The sequence below is a fragment of the Tenrec ecaudatus genome, chromosome 8 (assembly GCF_050624435.1).
Source record: "Tenrec ecaudatus isolate mTenEca1 chromosome 8, mTenEca1.hap1, whole genome shotgun sequence".
In the NCBI taxonomy this organism is placed as follows: Eukaryota; Metazoa; Chordata; class Mammalia; order Afrosoricida; family Tenrecidae; genus Tenrec; species Tenrec ecaudatus.
In genome coordinates, this window is record NC_134537.1 from 80,467,080 (window position 1) to 80,487,269 (window position 20,190).

At 42.1% G+C, this 20,190-nt stretch overlaps 1 protein-coding gene across 1 annotated transcript in view; it reads left to right on the forward strand.

Moving 5' to 3' along the window:
- Positions 1–4,359: 4,359 nt before the first annotated feature.
- Positions 4,360–20,190, forward strand: part of RP1L1 (RP1 like 1) — a 30,965-nt gene continuing 15,134 nt past the window's right edge. Inside the window, exon 1 of the mRNA XM_075557200.1 lies at positions 4,360–4,968. Coding sequence (XP_075413315.1) covers positions 4,360–4,968 — 609 coding nt within the window. The remainder of the gene's footprint in view (positions 4,969–20,190) is intronic.

Below are 20,190 nucleotides of genomic sequence, written 5' to 3' on the forward strand. Positions count from 1 at the left end.
CGACACAATGGCTGCAAAAATGCACTCAAACAGAAAAAAGAAAAACCCGGGCCAGGTGAAGAGGATGGAGGGAGCCAGACTTGAGGCACTTCAACGTCAGGACAGCCTGGTTGAAGGGGAGAACTTGTAGGGAAAAATTAGGAAGTAAAGTTAAATGAGGGTAATGGGGAACAAATTGGGGAAGATTTTGAATGGTGGGATAGAGAGCTTGACTTCTACAGACACTGATGACCTGTGGAAAATTTTGGAATGTCCTAGTAGACACAGGGTTTCAGGACAACTAAGCTGGCAGTACAATTTTGAACCCAGTGGCTGCTGACAGGAAGAAATTACCAGATGTTTTTCCAAGAGTCCAGTGTGAGATGGTAAACTTATCAATGAGCGAGTTAAAGTTTATTGTGCCAACCTGGCCAAAAAAACACATGTGGGGTTAATTGAAGGGCGGAGGGATAAATGGTTCAGTGAGCCTCCCCTTTCTAGTTCTCGGGTTTCTTGCTTTCTGATGGTCGGACCAGGGTGAAGCTGCTTTAGTGAGTTCCCTGCTTCAGCTTGCAAGGTTCACTTCCTGCAAGACATCCCTGAGGAGAAGCTACATGGACCTACCCCGATTCGGCCCTGAGTGCTGGAGCAGCCATGTGGAGACCTCTGCCAGCGCTGAGATGCTTACACGTTCACTGATTCGGCTTTCCTCTTGCAGTTGGCATCATTGCATCTGTTTTGTGAGATGGAGGAGGACTTTGTGGGTTGGTGTTGGACATATGGGTTAACGGATTAATGTTGGACTTGTGGGTTTGGGCAGCGCTGGGTTGGGATATTTTCTTGATGTGCACTTAACTTTTATATACAACTCTCTGTTACACATGAGTTTCTGGTGATTTGTTTCTCTAAAGTACCCAGACTAATACAATCAAGAATGAGGCAGAGGAAACAGCAGTGACTAGTTGATTGAATGGTCTTTATCCTACCATGAAGTCTCAGCCCCCAAGTCTTGGGTATGGAGGAGTCATCCAAAGTCTAAGCAGTGACTGGTCTTAATTGCTTGGTGATGCCAGAACAACACTATTCCACAAAAGCATGGTTTAAAGAATAGCTGTTGATTGTCTCACAGTTTGAGAGGCATCAGCTCCAAGGGAAAGTGCTTCCTTGTGGTAACTCCAGGAAATCCTTGGCTTGTAGATGCATCTGCTTCCCTTGGGTCTATCTCCCACCATGTCTGTGTGTCTTGTTCCATTTTATGATACAACTCAGAAAGGATTAGAGTTAGGACCACACTATCCTAATATGCCTCCCCCACCCCACTCAAAAGCAAACTCACTGACAATGCTGACTCGTAGTGACCCTATAGCCCAGGGTAGAACAGCTTCTGTGAGTTTCCAAGACTTAAAGTCTTTATGAGAGTTGAAGCCTCCATCATTCTTCTGAGGAGCAGCTGGTGGTTTCAAACTGCTGACCTTATGGATTTTAGTCCAATGTGCTACCAAACTCCCCAATGTGGCCCAATTCACATAAGAATTTTAACTAGAGTCATGTTTACAGGTATAGAGGTATGGCAGTTAGATTGTATGTCAACTTGCACCTGGGTGAAAGTTTAGCAGTGGAGCCTAACCTATCAGTCAGGTCATAGCCTGCTGCTGCCTCCTTGGGAATATGGCCATGTTATAAGAGAGGCACTCGGAACTTCTCCATCCTCTAGCTCTTCGCCTTCCTTCTTTCTCCGGCTCAGTGTCTGTCTCTAGGGGAGGTTCCATGCGGGTGTTGACCCTGGGAGCCAACCTGGGAGTTGTCGGCATCCTGCCATGTTTCCACTAAACCATGGTGCCACAAGACTCTCCATCCTACGATTTGCCTGCACCCTGCATAGCATTTATGTGTCATGGCCATTGGACTATGTGAGCCTGAAGAGAGTTCTGAGTAGCATCAGACTCATGGACTTGATTTGAACTGAGCTAGGATATCTTCTGGATATAAAATTACTTCTAGAAATAAAGTCCATTCATATATATATATGAGTGTCACCGGTTTGTTTCTCTAGGCAACCCAGCCTAATGCAAGAGGTAAGAATTTTGTGGGTGGGGGTGGATGGATTTTGGGATAAAGTCACTGCCACTGAGTTGATTCTGACTTATGCCCTGTAGGACAGGGTAGAATTGCCCCTGTGGGCTTCAAAGACCAAAACTCTTTATAGAAATAGAAAGCCTCACCTCTTCCTCGTGGAGCTGCTTGTATGGAACTTATGACCTTGTTGTGAGCAAGCCAACAACATGTCACCCATCTATGCCACTGGGACTCCCAACACCTGAGAGAGACTGACTTGAGAGAAGTTGGATGACCAACATAACACCTGGGCCACTGACTCCTGGCTCTTTCTTACTGCTTTGTGACCTTGTCGTCTCTCTTCCTCGATTCTTTAGGACATAAACTACTAAGGTCCGAGAGAGAATTCGGGATTTGGTTGGAGAGCGTAATAGAAGCAGCAAGAGGAAGGAAAGGAAATAGTCATTTACTGATGCCTGGCTCGGTGCCAGGCTCTTTGCTTATGTCCATTTATTTGATTATTATTACAAGGAGGAGGGCAAATAAGAATATTGCTGCTAGGGTCCACGTTCAAATGTACACCAGTTTATTCAAAACAAAACATGTTTAAACATGTTCCTGTGGCTACAGACAAGTTCTCTAAGCAATGAGCGTGGCTTCGTCTCCAGAGATCTCCTGCAAAGAGAACGGCTACTTTGCTCACGTGCAGAATGTGCATTGGGAAGCGCAGTGGTGCCTGCGGTGCAGTCCGGTTAACATTTGGCACCCTATCAATTGATCACCCTTATGATCCACTTACTTTTCCCCTCCTTTTTAGTAACTTCTGCTTTCTTCTTGTTCGAGGTTTTCTTTTCATTCTGTCTTACTTTTTTATTGTTAGTTTGGTTTTAAGTGTTTCTCTGCATATGAAATCCAGGATAGGCAAATCTATAGAGACGGTAATTGATTTAATGGTTCCTTGGGGACAGGAGAGAATGGGGGGTAATGGGGAGCTAATAATAATGAGTACATGGATGAAGAAAATGTTCTAAAACTGATCATGATGGTGCTTGTACAACTCTCCTCGATGTGACGGGACTATTGAATTACATAAGGCTGTGTGAAGTAGATGCCAATAAACTGTTGGGGGCAAAGTAGCACTGAGAGGATCTGCTGGGTCAGTTAAATTCAATGCCGAGAGGTTAGTGCATAGCATTGTGAAGTTTTCTGGTATCTCACAGAGTAATTCTTGATAAATTCTCGCAAAGGACACACATGATCATGCAGGCTTTTTAGAAAGAGTGGTTTTAGTTTTTTGTTTGTTTTAATTGGAAAAATGCATTGGTGAGAAAATAGTCAGGAACTTTGGACCGGCCCATTCTGACTATGCATCTGACAGCCATTCTGCAAGGGTAACCAGGCTGTCCTTTGGGAATTATGAGGAACCATTACCCCATCCACCCTACATCTCTGATCTTGAGACTTCTTTTCGGTCCCCCAATTCAAAACTTATTTTAAAAGAATACAATCGGCGTCTCTCAAAGATAGGGAGTTAAGGCAAAGTCAGCAATTTGAAAGTGTGAGCTGCTTTGCAGGGCCAAGATGCGGCTTTCTATTTCCGCAAACAGTTACCGTCTCAGAAACCCACCGGGGCAGCTCTACCCTGTCCTCTAGGGTCTCAGGACTCAAAATCAACTAGATGGAAGGAGATACCAGCATGCTGTGATGTAACCAGACGAGCCCAGCATTCCCCAGGGAAGGGTTAGAGAGATGGGGACACCACCTGCAGAAGTGAGACCTAGAGAAAGGATATGCCAAGAAACATCAGCTACACATTCTGACATTTTTGTTTAATAGATGGCTCTATGCATTGATAGTACTATTTTAAAAACTCTTTATTGGGGGCTCTTACAGCTCTTATCACAATCCATACATCCATTCGTTATGTCACACACCTTTATATATGTTGTCATCATTTTCAAAACATTTTCTTTCACTTGAGCCCCCTTTTCCTTTTCCTCCCTCCCCCATATCGCAATAATTTTTGCTTAGCCTCATAGGTCCAAATTTGACATATGGGGTGCAGCAAAAACACAGACAATGTTATTTACCATCCAGATCCATTAGGGTTTGAACTTGCTCTTTTGGATACCAGTCACCCTGACTGTCCTGTTTTATCCTAACATCATTTATCTCTGTGTAGTTGAGAGCGGAGCAAATTGGAGTTAGGCAGGAGCACCTCTCTAGGGAAAGGAAGAGAGGTGGCATGCAAAATCCCACGAGTTGCCAAATTCCCACTGACTCTCCTCTCCTTCTGTTGGTTACAGCTACCGGTGCCTCCAAGCCATGAACGGCCACCAGAGAGACGCCCAGGTCCCGACCTGCCGTGAGTGCCTCCTGCCCTCTGTGGCTCGGACCTCCTCCGTCACCCAGATCACACCAGCCAAGAAGATAACCTTCCTGAAGCGAGGGGATGCCCGGTTTTCTGGGGTGCAGCTGGCAGTTCACCAGCGCACGTTCAAGAGCTTCGGGGCCCTGATGGATGAGCTCTCCCAGCGTGTGCCCCTCTCCTTCGGGGTACGCTCCGTCACCACGCCCCGGGGGCTGCACTGCCTCAGCACCCTGGAGCAGCTGGAGGATGGGGGCTGCTACTTCTGCTCTGACAGGAAACCCCCTCAAGCTCCCAGGGGGCCTGACAGGCAGCAGGGGCGGGATCCCTCTGCTCAGCTGTCGGGTGATTTTGAAGGCCAGCGTGGCGCATCAGAAACTCCCTCTTCGTGGAAGGGCCCTAAAGTGCCAAGGAGGATACTCCTGGTTAAGAACACGGAGCCGAGAGTCCAGCGGACAGTGGTTCTCAGTCCCAGGGACACGAGCAGCTTCTCGGCCTTTCTCCGCAAAGCCTCTGATGTCCTGCACGTTCCCGTGAAGCGGGTGTTCACAACCAGTGGGAAAAAGGTAGGCTTCCCCAAGACCCAGGCTTCAAAGAATGATCTGGGCAGTTGGGTTGCTGTAACACACTAGGGTGCTTACTACAGCGGTAATGCGTTACTTCACACTTCTGGAAGTCTGAAATCAGGGTGCTGGTCCTGCTGATGCCTTCCCAGGTTTCTGAAGGTGACTTTGCTCCCCCTCTGTCCTCACTTTGGGGGACAGTTGGAAGTTCTTGGGGCAACACAACAGAATCCCAGTCTCGGCCAATGTCTTCACAGACCTGTCTTGCGCTCTTATCTCTCTGCCTGTGTCTCTTCTCTTTTTATAAGGACATCAGTCATATGAGGGGACTCCAAAACACTTTAGGAGGAATTCCATTATGTGTGTGTGTGTGTGTGTGTGTGTTTATTGCAGCAATTTCCACAGTAGCAAAAACATGGAAACAACCCCAAACTCCAACTATAGAGGAATGGATAAACAAGCTGTGATACATTCATATAAGGAATTTTATGTATCAATAAAAACAAGGATAACTCTAAAAAACAAAAAAAAGACAAATGCAAGACATGGACAATACTAGAGGACCTTTTGCTTAGCAAACTTGGGCAATCTTACAAAGACAAATATTTCCTATCACTATTGTTATGAGGGAGACAAGCATAATCATGGTTTATACATCATAGACAAGACTGATGATTAAGAGGAGGTCCAGGATAGGGTGGGAACAGGGGGAGGGGAGGGATGGGGTTGAGTGGGCCAAAAATTGGGAGGTTTAACAGGATATTGTTGTTGGTTTCATTCCACTATCTTTTAATCCCATTTTTTCCCACCAATTTTTAAAAAACATTTTATTAGGGGCTCATACAACTCTTATCACAATCCATACATATACATACATCAATTGTATAAAGCACATCTGTACATTCTTTGCCCTAATCATTTTCTTTTTTTTTCTTTTTTTTACATTTTATTAGGGGCTCATACAACTCTTATCAAAATCTACACACACACACACATATATATATATATACATCAATTGTATAAAGCACATCCGAACATTCCCTGCCCCAATCATTCTCAAAGCATTTGCTCTTCACTTAAGCCCTTTGCATCAGGTCCTCTTGTTTCCCCTCCTTTCCCGCTCCTCCCTCCCTCATGTGCCCTTGATAATTTATACATTGTTATTTTGTCATATCTTGCCCTATCCAAAGTCTCCCCCCCCTTCTCTGACATCCATCTCCCAGGGAGGAGGTCACATGTGGATCCTTGTAATCAGTTCCCCCTTTCCAACCCACTCACCCTCCACTCTTCCAGCATCGCCCCTCACACCCTTGGTCCTGAAGGTATCATCCACCCTGGATTCCCTGTGCCTCCAGGCCCCATATGCACCAATGTACAACCTCTGTCTTATATCCCTTCGTGTTTGACTAGGTCCTACCTTATACCAGTATGACCTCATATTAACTAATTATGCCTATAAAGACATTATTTCAAAATAAAGTAATATTCACAGGTGCTAGGAGTAAGCATATGAACACATCATTTCGAATACATTTTGTCTTAGAAGGAGGCTATTGACTTCTCTGCGACTAGCTTAAGGTGGTTAGAGGGGAGGCATTCAGTAAGTTTGTCACGTGAGCAATTGCTCTTCAGTTAGCAACCAGGTAAGGAACATTGACGAAGTGCCAGGCTCTGTGCTTCGTGGCCTTTGCACTCTTTTCTTCCCTATTCTTCTTAGCAACTGATTTCCGTGAACGTTCAGGTCAGGAAGGAGACACTGCTAAATACCTGAAGCAAAAAGCAGTTTAATACAGGACACTGGAAGCTTTGCATTGTAAGTTGTACCTTTGAAAAGTTGCAGGATTGAATTCCAGCTGATCTGCTGGAATGGCTTCCAGTATCCTACAACAAACAGCTCCCTCTGCTTGGCCCTACTGTAATTCTCAAGTACAAGAACACTCCCCTGTAGGTACCCACACATATAAAGCTGGGATTTGGAAACTGACCAGCTGCTTCTTGACACCAGAAAATACTGAGTACTGAGTTGTCTCTTCCACCTTAGCTGTCATGGTTTCCTGTTATCAACATACCTTGGTGGTAAATATTGCCCAAAGAAAAGATAGTATCGGCCTGTTTTTGCCTGCCATATGCTGACCAAAGACATCTAATTGATGGAAAACTCAACCTATATCTAGTTCTAACTGTAAAGAAGGCTAGTGGATATAATTGATGCCTTCTCAGTTTTTGCAGAGCATGAGCAATGAGCAGAATGGATGTCTCCCCACAGTCCAATTCTCTAGCTGTGTATGTACATCTGTGTACACTGTGCTATTAATACTTTAATGTTCAAACAGAAGCTAAAGTAACACATTCCGATCTAAGAGTGTAGTGCTCTTTTTACAATGAAAGCAAATTCATCTTCTTCCACACAATCTCACCAGTTGCCGTATTCATCCCTCTCCTAGTTCACAATCTAGTCACAGTTATATCTTAATATCCGGTATCTGAAGGATGAATTATCAAGCCCATTACTGCCCAGATATTTTATATAAAATCATATAGGCAAACAGGAGTAAAAAAATAGAACTTGAGTTAGTATAAAAATATATAGCAGAGCTGTGTAGAAAATTAGTTTATCAATAACAAGGTTATTAGTATTTAACATTTACTTCCATGCTCCATTTCATGCCCCTTCTGCCCTCAGTCAGCACCCCAGCACCCATTGGAAGTGGCAGCTCCAGAGAGCATTTCAGAAGCTTTACAGGACAACGAATGTTTTCTTCCCCTTTCTCATTGGGCAGCAGCAATTCTATTTCCCCTTGATCATCAAAATCAAACATCTCATCTAACAAAGAAACCCTCGTGCTGTCTATCGGTTCAGGGTTATAAAGAGCTCCACATAGTTAGGAGACTGTCTCACCTTTCAGATCATCAAGCCAGTGTTATGTCTCATAAAGGGAATATTCTACCCTGGGTTCTGAGCTATCTAAGCCAGCAGAGTTCAAAGCTGCTAGTATGAAAAGCAAAATGTTTACAGTCGGTAAAATGTAAAAATGCTTTTTGACAGAATAGAACTGCCTTTTCTTTTTCTTTCTTGCTTTTTACTCTATCATTTTATCGGAAGCTCTTACAGATGTCATAGGATTCCATGGTTCAACCGCATCACGCAGTACCAGTGCCTTTTTCCATTAGGTCGGCAGGCACAATAGGGAGAGGAGCCACTCTTCTTACTGCTTAATTCTTACGAATCTGCTACCTGTCGAGAAACAGCACTGTGTATTGGTTGCTACTTCAGACCTCATTTCACATTTGGAGAGACAACACTTCAACATCATGAAGTGATAGCTTTCAGTTGGTTTCCAAATTGAGTCTTTGATGGGACAGACCATTAATTGCTCATATGTAAGTTCAGGATAATGCTGAGGAAAATTAAAACAAGTATATAAGAGCCAAAATCCAACCTTGCATTTATCCTCTATGAATTTTGAGAATACCTTAATGATCCCCAAGAATACCTTAATGACAGAAGACCTGATAAGCTATGGGAGGATATAAAAAACATCATTTGTGAGGAGAGCAAAACGTCTCTAAAGGCCTAGAAAGAAAGAAAGAAAAGATCAAAGTGGATGTCAGAAAAGATTCTGAAACTTTCTCTTAATCAGAGAATAGCTAAAGCAAATGGTAGAAATCATGACGTCAAAGAGCCGAATAGAAAGTTTTAAAAGCAGCTCGAGAAAACAAAGTAAAATATTATAATGAAATGTGCAAAGACCTAGAGCTAGAAAGCCAAAAAGGAAGAACACACTCAGCGTATCTAAAACAGAAAGAACTCAGGAGAATATTCAAGCCATGAATTGCAATAGCAAAAGATTCTATAGGCAAAATAATGAATGATACAGGAAGCATCAAAGGAAGATGGAAAAAATACACAAAGTTATTGCACCATAAAGAATTAGTTAGCATTCCACCATTTCAGGAGGTCGCATATGAGCCAGAACCAATGGTGCTGAAGGAAGAAGTTCAAGATGAACTGAAAGCATTAGTCAAAACAAGACTACAAGATGGAATAGAAAATGTTTCACTAAGCTGATGAAACATTGAAAGCACTTACTCGTCTATGCCAGGAAAACTGGACAGCTACTTGGCCAATTGACTGAAAGAAATCCATATGTGTCCCCATTTGTGTTAGTCTGGGTAGACTAGGGAAACAAATTCATAAACATGCATATGTATATAAGGGAGAGGTTTATATACACGAGAAATTGAACATTGAGGAAACATTCCAACCCAGTTCAGTCCAAGGCCATAATTCTGATATTAGTCCATATGTCTAATACCAATCTACAAAGGCCTCTTCAGATCCACAAAACACATGCAATGAAGTCAAATTCAGGATGATCACAATTCAGTGGGTAGAAAGTCTTTGGATCCAGTGGCATTGTAAACATCTCAGTGCTGGCAGGGGTTTCTCTGTGGCTTCTCCGGTTTCCGAGGTCTGGTTGTGTCCATGTGGCTTGTCTTCTGCAATGCCTCCCTGAGAGTAGCAGAGAGAGAGAGAGAGAGAGAGAGAGAGAGGTGTCTTCTGCTTCCAGTGAGGAAGTACCAGATTTCTCAGAATTCTCAGGAGGGGGTCATGCCCACACAGAAGTCTCATTGGCTATCTCCAGATTGATAGCTCTTAATCCTTAAATTGACACCAGATTAGGTGACTACCACACCATTCAGAGAAAGGTGACCCAACAGAATGCTCAAATTAGAAAACAATGCCATTGATATCAGAAGGAAGCAAAATTTTACTGAAGATGATCCATCAACGGTTGCAGCAGTACATTGACAGGGAGCTGCCAGAGGGTCAGAATATAATGTGTAACATGGGATCTTATTGAGGATGTCAGGTGGATCTTGGCTGAAAGCAGAGAATACCAGAAAGATGTTTACTTGTATTTTATTGGCTATGCCAATGCATTTGACTGTGTTGATTATAACAAATGATGGATAGCCTTTAGAAGAATGGTGGTTTCAGAACACTTGACTCTGCTCACATGGAACTTGTACATGTATCAAGAGCAGTTGTGTGAATTAACAGAACAAGGGAATGTTGTACACTTTAAAATCAGAAATGTGTGCATCAGGCTTGTGTCACCTCAACATACTTATTCAATCTGTATACTCAGCAAATGAGTATGCAGACTTAATAACAGCCTATGATATGCAGATGACATAACCTTGCTTGCTGAAAGTGAGGAGGACTTGAAGCACTTGCTGAGAAGCTCAAGTACTGCAGGCTTCAGTGTAGATTATGACTCAATGATGTAAAGAAGACCCAAATCCTCACAACTGAACCAACAGGCAATATCATGACAAATGGAGAAAGTTTGAAGTTGTCAAGGATTTTGTCTTTCTTGGATCCACAATCTCAATGTTCATGAAAGCAGCAGGCAAGAGGTCAAAGCACACGCTACCCTGAGTAAATCTGCTTCACAAGATCTCTTCAGCGTATTGAAAAGCCAGGGTATTACTTTGAGGAATAAGGTGAACCTGATCCAAGCCATGATATAGATATTGAAAGTAATTTTATTGGGGGATCTTACAATTCTTATCACAATCCATGCATCCATCCATTGTGTCAAGCACATATGTACATTTGTTGCCAACATTATTCTAAAAACATTTGCCTTCTACTTGAGCCCTTAATATCTGCTGCTCATTCCCCCTGCCCCCTCCCTCCTCCCTCATGAACCCTTCATAATTCATAAATTATGATTATTTTGTCATATGTTACACTATCCCACGTCTCCCCCCACCCTTTTATCTGCGGTCCCTCCCCCAGGGAGGAGGCTATACGTAGATTCTTGTAGTAGGTTCCCCCTTTCTACCCCACATTCCCTCCACCCTCCAGGCATCGCCACTCTCACCACTGGTCCTGGAGGAGTCATCTGTCCTGGATTACCTGTGTTTCCCATTGCTATCTGTACCAATGTATATCCTCTGGTCTAGCCAAATTTGTAAGGTAGAATTGGGATCATGATAGTGGGGGGAAGGAAGCATTTAAGAACAGAGGAAAGATATGTTTCATCATTGCTATCTTGAATCCTGACTAGCACATCTCCTCCTCACAACTCTAGAGTAAAGGGGTGTCCAGTTGCCTACCGATGGGCTTTGAGTCTCCACTCTGCACTCACCCAAATTTACAATGATATGATATTTTGTTCTTTGATGCTTGGTACCTGATCCCTTCGACAGCTTGTGGTCACACAGGCTGGTGTGCTTCTTCCATGTGGGCTTTGTTGATTCTGAGCTAGATGGCCACTTCTTTATCTTCAAGCCTTTAATACCCCAGAATGCTATATTTTTTGATAGCCAGGCACAATCAGCTGTCTTTACCACATTTGCTTATGCACACGTTTGTCTTCAGTGATCATATCAGGAAGGTGGGCACCCATTGATATGATTTTTAGTTCTTAGATGTCTGATAACTGGTCCCTTCTACATCTCATGGTCAGACAGGATAGTTTGTTTCTTCCATGTGGGCTTTGATGTTTCTCAGCTAGATGGCCACTTGTTTATCTTCATGCCTTTAAGATCCTGGACACTATATAGCCAACCGAAACCATCAGCTTTCTTCACCACATTTGCTTATGCACACATTTTTCTTCAGTAATCATGTCGGGAAAGTGTGCATCCTGAAATGCCAATTTAATAGAACAAAGTGTTCTTGCATTGAGTAAGTGCTTGAGTAGAGGCCCAATGTCCATCTGAAGCCTTAATACAAACCTATAAATATATGCATGGAGATCTGTTTCCCCACACTGTTATACAAATATATTTACATATGTACATTCCAGTCTTTAGATCTCTATAACTACCCTTTGTCACCTAGTTCTTTCCTCTATTTCCTTTTACTTTCCTCTTGTCCCCCTATCATGCTCAGCCTTCATTTGGATTTCAGAAATTTCTCTTGGATACCTTGCCCTTGCTGAATCCCTACCAGGCCTCTCACACCCTCCTTGCCACTGATTTTGGATCACTTGTTGCTCCCCTGTCCCTGTGCTGGTCAGCACCATCTCCTTACCCACTCTCTCCCTCTCTCATGTTCCCCCGAAACCATTGGTCCCATTGTTTTCTCCTCCAGACTATTCATCCAGTCTATCTTATCCAGATAGATCTGTAGAGATAATAATATGCACCAAAAATCAAGCCATAGCAAGATAGGCAATGAGTGAGAACACAGCAATGACAACAAAAAAGGGAACCAATTACCCATAGAAGAATAAATTAATTAAAAGAAAAAATTTTTTAAAGAAAGGAAAACTTGTAACTAGATCAAGGTCTGATGTTTGATCTCTAGGGATGTCCTTCATTCAAGTCTAATGGGGTACCATGCTTTGACCCCTTGGGGGCTCCCTGCTCTGCTCCCACGATTGCTCTGCCGCACACTTTTCGTGGTTTGCCTCAGTGTCACTGGCTCAGTCTGGGCCAGTCCTGACATGATATTTTTAATCGCCTCCTACGCATGTGAAAGTTGCACACTGAAAAAGGAAGACAGGAGAAGAATTGATGCGCTAGAATTTTTTAATATAATCATTTTATTTGGAGATCTTACAGCTATCATAAGTTTCTTCAGTTCAATCACATCACGGATTATTGTACAATTGCTACCACAATCCATTTAAAAACATTTTCCTTCTTCTTGAACTCCTTGATATCAGTTCCCCTTTATGCCATCCCTCCCCCACACTACCTCCCAAGAACCACCCACTCTTTTGGCCATATCTTACACCATGCAATATATCCATTCACATCCAATTCTGTTGTTTGCTCCCCTCAAGTGGGGTTATACAGTCATCAATGCTTTCAGCTCTCCCTTCTCCCCTGACCCACTTCTATTCCTGTGCCCTCAGGGAACCATTATTCCTGTTACTGTTTCTGAAGGGTTATCTATCTTGACTTTCATGTATTGAAAGATGGACTTTCGGCTATTAAAAGATAGAGTGTCTGGGGTCTTAAAGGCTTATACTTAAATAAGCAGCCACACAGCAGGGAAACAAACAAACAAAAAAGCCACATGGAAGAAGTACACTAGCCTGTGTGATCATGAGGAAAGAGATATCCGAATGGAAAGATCTATCTGAAATTCAAAAACAAGCAACCAAAGCAACGTGAGGGAGTGTGGATATAGTGGAGACACAAAACTCACTTGTAAGATAATTGACGGTTCCTCTCAGAAGGGCCACACAGAAGGTATGGTAAATCCAGGGTGTGACACAGCCCTGGTAAAACACATAGCTGTTCTATAGTTCTTTAATATTTCCTCCCTTACTACTATGGGTTTTATTTGTCTTATCTCATTAATCATGTTAGACTTGCCTATGTTCATTTGTATAATTAAGATCATTTGATACATGAAAGCCAAATTAGATAACCCTTTGGAAACAATAACAGGATGCACTAGAATTGTGGTGCTGGAGACAAATATTGAAAGTATTGTGGACTGTTTAGATAGTTAAGATTTATTGTGCCAACCTAGCCAATAAACACACGTGGGATTAATTGAAGGGTGGAGAGATAAATGGCTTGGTGAACCTCACCTTTCTAGTTCTCGGGTCTTCTGCTTTCTGATGATCGGACCAGGGTGCAGCTGCCTTAGGCAGTTCCCTGCTTCAGCTGGCAAGGCTCACTTCCTGCAAGACATCCCTAGAGGAGAAGCCACATGGACCTACCCCAATGCAGCCCTGAGTGCTGGAGCATCCCTGTGGAGACCCCTGCCAGCGCTGAGATGCCTACACATTCACTGAGTCTGCTTTCCTCCTGCAGTCGGCATCATTGTGTGTGTATTGTGAGATGGAGGAGGGCTTTGTAGATTGGTGTCAGACATATGGGTCAATGGGTTAATGTTGGACTTATTTGCTAGGACTGCACTGGGTTGGGATGCTTTCTTAATGTACACTTACTCTTTATAGAAAACTCTCTCTTATATCCATATGCATTTCTGTGGACTTGTTTCTCTAGTTTACCCTGACTAACACACTGCTAAGAGGACAAACTGATTTGTATTGGAAGTAATATGACCAGAGTTCTCCTTAGATGCAAGGATGGAAGGCTTCATCTTACATGGTTTGGGCATGTTTCCAGGAGAGACCAGTCTCTGGAGAAGGAGACTAGCAAACAGAGAGACAGCATCAAAGAGAAAGGTCCTCAAGGACATGGTTTGACAGTGACTGCAACAATGAGGTCAATCATAGGATCAATTGTGAAGATGGCGTCAGACCAGGCAATGCTTTGTTCAGTTGAGTATAGGGTCACTCTGCATTATAATGGACTCAATGGCACCTAGCAATACCAACAATGAGCTATTTTATTGTCCCATAAGTATGACTACTTTTAGGTGATAGAGAACATGTACTTTTGGGTGACAGGGTACAGAGAACAGGAGTTCCCTAGGTATTTTCCTATTGTATCACTTATTTTGCAATGAAGCAGATTCTTTGTATAGAATTAATCCAGCAATGATAAGGTATTCAGTACGTCAATGGATAGTGAAACTAGCAGAAAGATGATGAGCAAGGAGGAAGTCCATATCTAAAATAACTATCTCCTTCAGCAAATACAAATTTCTGCACTTCTGCCATGATGAAGGGGACCAATCTAATCAGCCTTCCACTAATAGCTGGGGAATTCCCTCCAGGTATGCTACAGAGAATACGTTTATCTTTGGTCTCTGCCATTGGCAACTGAAACCTTCATCAACAGCGGCAAGGTCAGCATCAATGAAGATGTGTTTATGTTGTCAATTAATGCTACTTTGCTCATGAGCCAACTGAATATATCTTGGATTACTGGAGAAAAGTGTGACTGAAATCCTCTGAACAGATTATTTGTCCACATGATTACTGAGGGTGGTGTCGTGGTTACACATTGGGCTGTAATCTGCAAGATCAGCAGTTCAAAACCATCAGCTTCTCTGAGGGAGAAAGACTAAGATTTCTACTCCTGTAAATTCTTAGTGTCTTAGAAACTCACAGGGATACTCCTAGAAACTCTGTCCTATAGGATCATTATGAATCGGCATCAACTTGATGTCAATGAGTTGTTTTTGTTTGTCTGTTTAATTTTGTAGTGCAAGCATTCACATTGGAGATATTTTCATATTTTCATACTCTGGGCCTATTTTGAGAAATATAGTCACTATTTTTCTTGTCATCAACCCTACAGTTTATTTTTAATGTTATTTAAAGAGAACATTTACTAAGTCTCAAATGGGACAAGGACAAGTTAACTGTTGAGACATATCATCTAAATGAGAGAGACCATTAGTTCAAAATCATAATGATGTCCAAAGTTTTGCTGAAATACAGAACTTTAAAAAGAACACGGGAGGTCAAAGAAAACTGTCACAAAAATGGTTGGTAGCTGATCAATATACCTTAATTACTGATGGAACTCTTAAAAACAGGATGGGGGGGCATTATTAGGACATGCACACTGTGTTAGACAGGGGAGCTTACAGGGGATTCTCCAAAGCAGTCAGGGCTTGACTCATGACTATGTGATCCTCAGCATGGTGATCTCCATCAAGGACATACCTCGGGAGATTCCTCTTCCTTGGGCTGGTTGCAAGGTGTTGGTGGAAGTAATTCCCTTTCCAATGCATTGTCTGAAGGCAAAACTATTCTTATCCCTTGTTAATGGTCAGAGGAATTCAATAGAGGTTTAATCTATGTCGGCATTCTGCAAATGGATTTTCAGCTTGTAGTGTCATCTATAGCCTTCTGCAAAAAAAAAAAAAGCACTCAGAATTTAAGCACTAATACAGCTTCCTCCTCTGTTCATGGATTTTATTATTCTCAATATTTGGATCACATAGGCTAGTGTGCTCCTTGCATGGGTACTTAACTTACACCTCACAGAGCTTACACCTCACTGAGATGGCTGCTTGCTTTAAGACAAGACTTTAAGACCCCAAATATGATTCTTTCTGATAGCTGGGCATTTTCTGATCTTTTCATGACACTTTAGCACCCATATCTTCACTTCATGGTGACGAGTATCAAGCAGGGCCATTTAAAGGATTAATTGTTCTTAGATTAGGGCTTACAGTTAAGTATGAGCTCAAAACCCATTGATATATCTAAGGTTTATATTTATCCCTCATCCACTTGTTGTAATTTAGGTGCCATCAAGACAGTTCCAACTCTTAGTGACCCTGTGTACAACAAAACAAAACACTGGCTGGCCCCGTGGCATCCTTACCATTGTTATTTTTGAGCCCCTCAGCAGCCATTGTGTTAATCCGTCTTGTTGAAGCTCTTCTTTTTGGCCACACCTCTCTATCAAACATGATATCCTTTTCCAGGGATTGGCTTCTCCTGATAACATGTCCAAAATATGCAAGTCTTACCATCCTTGCGTCAAAGGAATATTCTGGCTGTATTTCTCCAAAGACAGATTTGTTTGGTCTTTTGGCAGCATGGGATTCTTTCAGTATTCTTTGCCAGCACTGTAATTCAAATGCATCCATTCTTCTTCGGTGTTCCTTATTTAGTGTCCAACTTTCACATGATTATGAAAACCCACTCTAGGTTACTTGCATGGGACATTTGGTAATTCTAATCATAATATCATCAATATAGCTAATGGTATGGAGTTTAAAATATGAGTAAGAACAGAAAGATGTACATACATCGAAGAACTTTTTAGATTAAAACACATGGAATATTCACTTATTCAGATTAAAAACTTAAGTGATTGATCACTGCTAAGAAATCAATGAGGGTTAGATACCAGCAAAAATTTTTTAAAAAATCATTTTATTGGGGGCTCTTACAGCTCTTCTCACCATACATCCACACATCCATTGTGTCCAGCACATTTATACATATGTTGCCATCATTTCCAAATATTTTCTTTCTAATTGAGCCCTTGATATCAGCTCCTCATTTTCTCCCTTCCTCCTCCCTCCCACATGAACCCTTGATAATTTATAATCCCCCCTCCCATGTCTTACGCCAACCGCTGTCTCCCTTCACCCACTTTTCTGTTGTCCATCCCCCTAGGATGGGGTTATATGTAGATCATTGTGATCAGATCCTCCTTTCTCCCCCAACCTTCTCCTTCCCCTCCTGGTATCTCTATTCTCATTATTGGTCCTGAGGGGTTTATCTCTCTTGGAGCCCCTGTATTGTGAGCTCTTATCTGTAGCAGTGTACGTGCTCTGGTCTAGTTAGATTTGTAAGGTAGAATTGAGGTCATGATAATGGGGGTGGGTGGGTGGAGGAAGCATTAAAGAAATAGAGGGAAGTTGTATGTTTCATCAGTGCTATACTGCACACCCTGACTGGCTCATCTCTTCCTTGTGACCCTTCTGTAAGGGAATGTCCAATTATCTACAGATGGGCTTTGGGTCTCCACCCTGACACACACACACACACACACACACACACACACACTCACATTGATATGATTTTTTGTTCGGTCTTTGATGCCTGATACTTGATCCCATCAATACTTCGTGATCACACAGGCTGGTGTGCTTCTACCATATGAGTTTTTTTGTTTCTCAGCTAGATGGCTGCTTGTTTATCTTCAAGCCTTTAAGACCCCAGATGCTATATCTTTTGTTAGCCGGGCACCATCAGCTTTCTTCACCACATTTGCTTATGCACCCATTTGTCTTTAGCAATCGTGTTTGGAAGGTGAACATCACAGAATGCTGGTTTATTAGAACAAAGTGTTCTTGCATTGAGGGAATACTTGAGACGAGGCCCAATGCCCATCTGCTACCTTAATACTTAACATATAAATGTAAGTTCACAGATCTATTTCCTTACTGTTATCTATCTATTTACATATGTACATGCATGTATTTGGGCCTAAAATTTTAATAACGTTCATTCACTAAGGCAAAATTATGTCGGCAGAGCTGAAACACATGATACAAAAATGAAAATAAACATTTGTTGGTCTTAAGTGGCCAATTGTTGGACAACACTGAAAGCGAGAAATATGAACCTAATTACTAAATCTGATGATTTCAAAGTTCTACTTCTTCTCACCCTAGGGTGTTTTAGCTGGAAGTCCAAAGGAGTAATTCAGTCCCTTTTATCTGACAGGTATGTGTAAGGTAAAGTCCAGTTCACTTAATAGGGTTTCCAAAACAGATCCTTTTGATGCGACCTATGAAGAATGTTGTATATCTCAGAAAGACAAAATATAAAATCCAGGTAGCCTATAGCATGAGGTCTGGGTCACCAAGGGCAGAAAAGAAATTTGGTCTAAAGTACATGATTAGCAATGTAAGATCACCCCTCCAATCTAGTTCATTCCAAGGCCCTGATGATCAGATTGAGCTACTACTAACTTCTTCCCATAAATTAGTATAGAAATTCCACGGTTCCTTCAAAAACAGAGAGTCAAATTCCTTGGACTTTTCCCCCAAACTACCCTGAGCAATCCAATCAGTTGTTGGGGTGGAATAACCCTCTTAGTCAAGCCACAACCTTGATGCAATTGAAAGGAAGTTTCCTCAGGGGAGTGGTGTATTTCCTACATAAGTGGATTTGGGGGAAAGTTTGCTTGCTTTTGGCTGGGTTTGGATCCTGCATCTGGCTCACTGATCTGTGGGTCTTTGGACTTGAGCAAATAGTCTTCCTTATTGCCTGCTGATTCCAAGAGCCTTCAGTGGTCTGCTATTGGATCTGATCTGCCAAATTTGGATCCATCAGCCTCTGAAGCCATCAGCCAGTGGTGTTACTGTCTATCCTGGGTTCATCAGCCCCTGAACCATATGAGTCAGGAAAAGCCTTCATCTTAACACTTGAACCAGAAACTTGGAATGTACCTGTACTCAGCTTGTCCCAGTGGTTCCTAATGCCATGACCCTTTAATAAAATTCCTCATGTTGTCGTGAAACCCCAACCATAAAATTATTTCTGTTGCTATTTCATAACTGTAATTTTGCTACTGTGATGAATCGGATGATCCCTGTGAAAGGGTCATTTGACCCCCAAAGGGGTCATCTCGACCTACAAGTTGATAACCGCTGGCCTAGAATGACCTACCTCTACAGCTGTGTGAGCTATTTCCTTGGTATAAATTTCTCTCTCTATAGAAATGTTACTAGCTTTACGTCTTTAGAGAATCCAGCTTATTATGATTATCAGAGAGTTATAATTAAAGGACAGCGTTCAGTATCACCCCCTTGCTGGTACAAAGAATAAGGAAGCCGATGACATCACAACTGTCTTCTGGCATGCAGGAAGCTGGTGACAGGGTACTGACACAATAAGTGTGGTTTCTGCTGTCCCAGCTACAGATGCTTCTTTACACTGTCGACCTTTGCCTACTGGTGGCAATAGTCAAAACCAAAATGAAGAAGACGTAGTGGTGTCACTATAGTTTTCTGTGGGTTACACAATTGCAGCTACTGGTGGATCCTTTTCCACATGGACACTCAGAGCATCGAGGGAGTCCAGGGAATGTATTTGTAGATTTCTGGGCTTGACAGTATTGGAAAGAGCATGGAATAAATTGTGACTAATCTTATATAAATTAAATTTGGTGAACATTTCTTGAAGAAAATGAAAACAAGTCAATAAGAGCCAAATTCAACGTTAAGATTATACTATTTCAAGAATAGGTTTGACACATTGAACATAATGACCAAAGACCTGACGAGCTGTGGGATGACATCAAGAACATCATGCATGAAGAAAGCAAGTGGTCATTAAAATGATAGGAAAGGAAGAAAATGCCAACGTGGATGTCAAAAGAAACTCTGAAATTTGCTCTTGAATATAGAGTACTTAAATTGGAGAGCCGATTAGAAGAAAGAGCTGAGCAGAAAATTTCAAGAAGATAAAATAAAGTACTATAATGAAAAGGACTCAGAACAAGAAATGTCATTAATGATATCAGAAAGCTCTTGGTTGAGAGCAGAGAATACCAGAAAAGTGTTGACTTGTGCTTTATTGACAATGCAAAGGCATTTGGCTGCGTGGAACAGAACAAACTATGGGTAACCTCGAGAAGAATGAGAATTTGAGGACACGTAATTGTTCTCATGTGGAATCTGCACATGGACAAGTATTGTATAGTTTACAATCAAGAAAGGTGTGTGCCATGGTTGTATCCTTCTACCATACTTATCCAATAGGTATGATGAGCAAATAATCTGAGAAGCTTGATGAGGCATCAGGGTCAGACAAAGGCCTGTGCAGATGACAACCTCACTTACTGAAAGATAAAGGA